The 4,249-nt window shown below is 44.5% G+C and overlaps 1 protein-coding gene across 1 annotated transcript in view; it reads left to right on the forward strand.

Moving 5' to 3' along the window:
* The window catches only part of LOC107109388 (olfactory receptor 6F1-like), a 6,684-nt gene that overhangs the window by 1,199 nt on the left and 1,236 nt on the right, over positions 1-4,249 (forward strand). Inside the window, exon 2 of the mRNA XM_015409999.1 lies at positions 3,305-3,327. Within this exon, the coding sequence (XP_015265485.1) occupies positions 3,305-3,327 (23 nt within the window). The remainder of the gene's footprint in view (positions 1-3,304; positions 3,328-4,249) is intronic.

Consider the following 4,249-nt stretch of genomic DNA (forward strand, 5'->3'; position numbering starts at 1 on the left):
AAATAAAATGGCGGGGGAAAACCGGAAGCCTCAGGCTTCCCACGGAAATGCCTAGGCACCGGTGGAGAGCGATCAGACGCCGGTTTGCATCGGAAGCCACCGTTGCACCCTGTTTACCACCACTTCCGACCTAGTGGCAGAGTGCAATGGTGTACAGCTCTTTACAACGGATAGAGAGGGAAGACAGATGTTCCCCGTCTGAACGCCGGTATGTACATCGATTGCAACTGGCACAGAATCCGTTGTAAAGGCTGCGTCTGAACGCACCCATAAACATACACACAGGATGCCTATCTGTTAGGGTTGTCAACTTCCAGCTGACAGTTGGAAATCTCCCACGATTGACCTCCAAGAAATAGGGATCAGATCACCTGAATAAAATGGCAACTTTGGAAGGTGGACTATATGGAATTATATCCCAGAAAAGTCCCCCCCCCGAAACCCCACCCTCCTCAGACTCCACCGCCCAAATATCCAGGTATTTCCCAACCTGGAACTGGCAACCCTACTATCCCTCAACCACAGTCACCCTCCATACAAAACAAGCATACCAATAATGCCTCCCCAGGTTTACCTGCAGATGTGCAATTGAAGGATGACAGAGCTTACTGTGACATTCTTCACCACAGCCCAGCCCAAGAGACACATGATGATGCCAAACCTTCCTAGGTATATAGTACAACAGCTTATACTTGGGCATGGGGGGGGCACTCATGGGGCTCTTGTTGAGGTCGCCAAAGGAAATGTTGGGTGGTTCCCTCATGGGCCACACCTGGCTACTAGCCTGGCCAAAGGGCAAAAAGGCAAAAGAAGGGAAGAATAATTTTCTAAGCTCTGTGCCAATGGCTAGCCATGCATGCAAATACATCTCTGTTTTCAAGAGAAGTGTGAGGCTGCTCCCACTCTGACAGCACATTTTGGGACTCTGCTGTTCTATCCCTGCACTGAAGGAGCCTTCACAGGCCTCAGAATGGAAGGAGAGGGGATAGTATTTCCTGGTTCCTCCTCATCCGTGTTGTGCTCAGCCCTTGGTGCGCCACATGGGAGGCCAACACTTTCTTCTCTGGTCTCTTCCTAGAGCTACCATTCAAAGACAGCTAGGCCACCTTGCCCCATGCAGCCCACCTGTCTGACCCTGGCTCTTCCCTCCCCATGGGTGGAGATTGGGCCTCTTGGGCAGACCACACCCAGCTGCTCATCATCTTTTGCCCCCTGTTGGCTATCTTCACCTGGCTTTGGTGGGATGCCTTCTCAGCCACCTTGACCCTGACCCATCTAAGCCCTGCCCTCACCTGAGTCAGCCATTCTGCCAGTCCAGGCTTGATGATAAGGAGTTGCCACTGGCCTCTGGTCCTAAGTCGAGCAGCGCAGGGCTGGCCGGCCAGTTTGGGGCTTATTTGGGGGCAGCACGGCTCCAGATCACCCAGAAGATCTGCTTGTTGAAGGATAGGTGGAAAAAATTATCTCTCTGTAACACCATTTATTTTATTTTATTGGAATCCATAGTTTAGCACATGCACAACTGCATCCTCTAAATGACCTCTGCGTGTGATATCATTCAACACCATAACTTCTTATTAGTTTAGCACATGCACAACTGCATCCTCTAAATGACCTCTGCATGGGATATCAGTCAACACCATAACTTCTTATTTTTCTTATACTGTCACAAAGAATATATTTCCCTTTAGAAAATAATTGCATCTCTACTACATAATCTGCTCCTGGGAGAGTATAGGTATTTTAATTGCCCCATTGGCATAGGTCCCTAGGGAATCCCTTATATATATATATGAATGTGGGGAAATGAGAGCTAGTACATACTGGTTCACTTATGGGACAACAGTACAGATACAAAGAAGGTATTGCTACATCTACCACATTGTATTTTATTATACAAAGAAAGGGTGACAGATGATGGAACCACACAAGCCAAGCAGACTTCAATAACATTCACTGAATGTGAAGACAACCTATTGTGGGCCTTGTCCCAGTCATACCAATGATGCAGGTAATGCAGCTTACTTCTCTATTGGAAAGGAAAACAGTGGATCGGATCCTATTAGTTTTTTTCTGCTCAGTCTTACTACTATTCTGTACCTCCCATTCCATGGTGTATGTGTGTGTCTTAGGACACTGATCATACTAGGTTTTTGTAGAATCGTCAAAGTACAATGACATAAATGTTCATAGTGGATGAGTTACCTGAAAGAAATGTATGTATCTTTCTACATAATGAAGAACCTTGAGGGAATCATGGAAAATGTCAATGTTATCAACACTACTGCTTTCATCACTACACCCAGTTTCCTGTCTTGGCTTAGTTATCCGCTTCTGCAAACTCGGCAGGAGAGAGAGAGGAAAAACCTGTGGAAAATGAAGGTGGTATGAAACAATATGTATATATTTCTGGCTTGTAAAAGAGGGTTCTTTGAAACTAGGAGAATCTTTTGCAACATCCTAAACAGAATTAAACCTTTCCAAACCCATTAAAGTCATATGGACTTAGCAGGGTATAACTCTGTTTAGGATTGCACTGTTAGAGAGTGATGCTTTGAAACTATTTCCTATCTGCCTGCCAGCATACCTCTATGTGCTCAACAAATACTCTACTAATACTAAAGTTCATTGCAAGAGGGATCACAAATCTCCAAGATTTTATGCTGTTCAATGAATCTATGTCTGAATCTTTCTAGGGGATGGCAAGATGGCATTATTCATTTTTGTAATTTAATATAGCTTTTGTTCAACACATTTATTTAGACAGTTTCTGCATCATATTATGTCTAGTGTATATATTTGACTTCCACATTATGTTGGCTTCTGAGAACTTGTGATCACCAAGGGCAAAAATCTTAATTCCATGTCCAGAGTTTTGATCACATCTCATTCTTAGGCCGAATTCAGACTGGCAGTTTGCAGTGCTATGGAGTCTGATCATATCTCATTCTTAATGTTTCCTGCTCTTCCCCCCTCATTCTACAATACAGTCTTGTACACCAAATATCAAACTGCTGAAACATTTATGTAAAAGTAACCTTGAAGAATGTAAACAAAATCTGTTTTTTGCAAAAGTATTTATAGTAATATAAGATAAGCTATCATGCAGATTGCAAATAAAGCACACAATTACATTAAAAGACATAAAATTGCAAGTGGGACATAAACCCTGCTGAAGTACAATCCAGAGGGACTGATTCTATGAACAATCTTCTTTATGCTGTAAGAACAGAAGAAAGCCTTCTCTTTAACAGCTAAGTTCTTTGGAGCATGAAGTTTTCTTCTTCTTTCCTCATGTTTTTAGAATTCCCAGTTTTAGTGAGTTCGGTAAATGTGCGGAAAGGAGAAAACTTTGGGTTTGTGCCTGGTGAACAAAAATCGACTGCAGAAAATCTCCCTATATAATAATTCTCTGTTGGTGGTGGCACATTGCTGAACATTTCACATGGCTCCCACAGCCTTTGGCTCCATGATCTGTCAGTCAGAAGCTCTCCCTATCCATGGGCTGCGTTGCCTGAGTCTCACCTCCAACATTCTAAACAGTTCGCTGTTCCTTTCCCCCCCCATAGCCAGTCAGAAAACAGAGGTTATTTGCATATGTGGCTTGATTGGCCTTTGCCTCAGAGCACAGAGGTCGTTAGAGGCCTTTGCCTCTAACACTCTAAACAGTTTTCTGTGGCTGTTCTGAGGTAAAATGTGTTCTGAGGTACCCTTAGTGCCTGTTGCGAGAAACCATTCTTGCCAATCTCCAGTTTAGGGCTGAAGATCACTCAGAATTACAACTGCTTTCCATATGGCAGAGATCAGTTCCCCTGGAGAAAATGGTGGACTCTGTCTCCTTATATCCTGCTCAGATGCCCCCTGTATGAAAGCCAATGTGACATAGCAGTCAGGGCTTCAGAGCACGGTAGAGGCTGCAGGTGAGGGGAGGTGGAAAGCTGTCAAGTGAGTGGGAAATAAAGGTAGGTTGATGATTGGCTGGGAAGGAGATTGGGTTGCCAACTCCAGGTGGGAAATTCCTGGAGATTTGAGGGATGGAGCCTGGAGAGGGTGAGGTTTCAGGAGGGGTGGGACCTCATTCTGGTATAATGCCATAGACTCCACCTTCCAAACCAGCAATTCCGTCATGGGGAACCATTGTTGCCAACCTCCAGGTGAGGGCTGGAGATCATTCAAAATTACAACTGTTCTTCAGGTAGCAGAGATCAGTTCCCCCGGAGAAAATGGTGAACTTGGTGTCATATCCTGC

This window comes from Gekko japonicus, unplaced genomic scaffold, assembly GCF_001447785.1.
Source record: "Gekko japonicus isolate JY-2015 unplaced genomic scaffold, Gekko_japonicus_V1.1 scaffold101, whole genome shotgun sequence".
Taxonomy (NCBI): Eukaryota; Metazoa; Chordata; class Lepidosauria; order Squamata; family Gekkonidae; genus Gekko; species Gekko japonicus.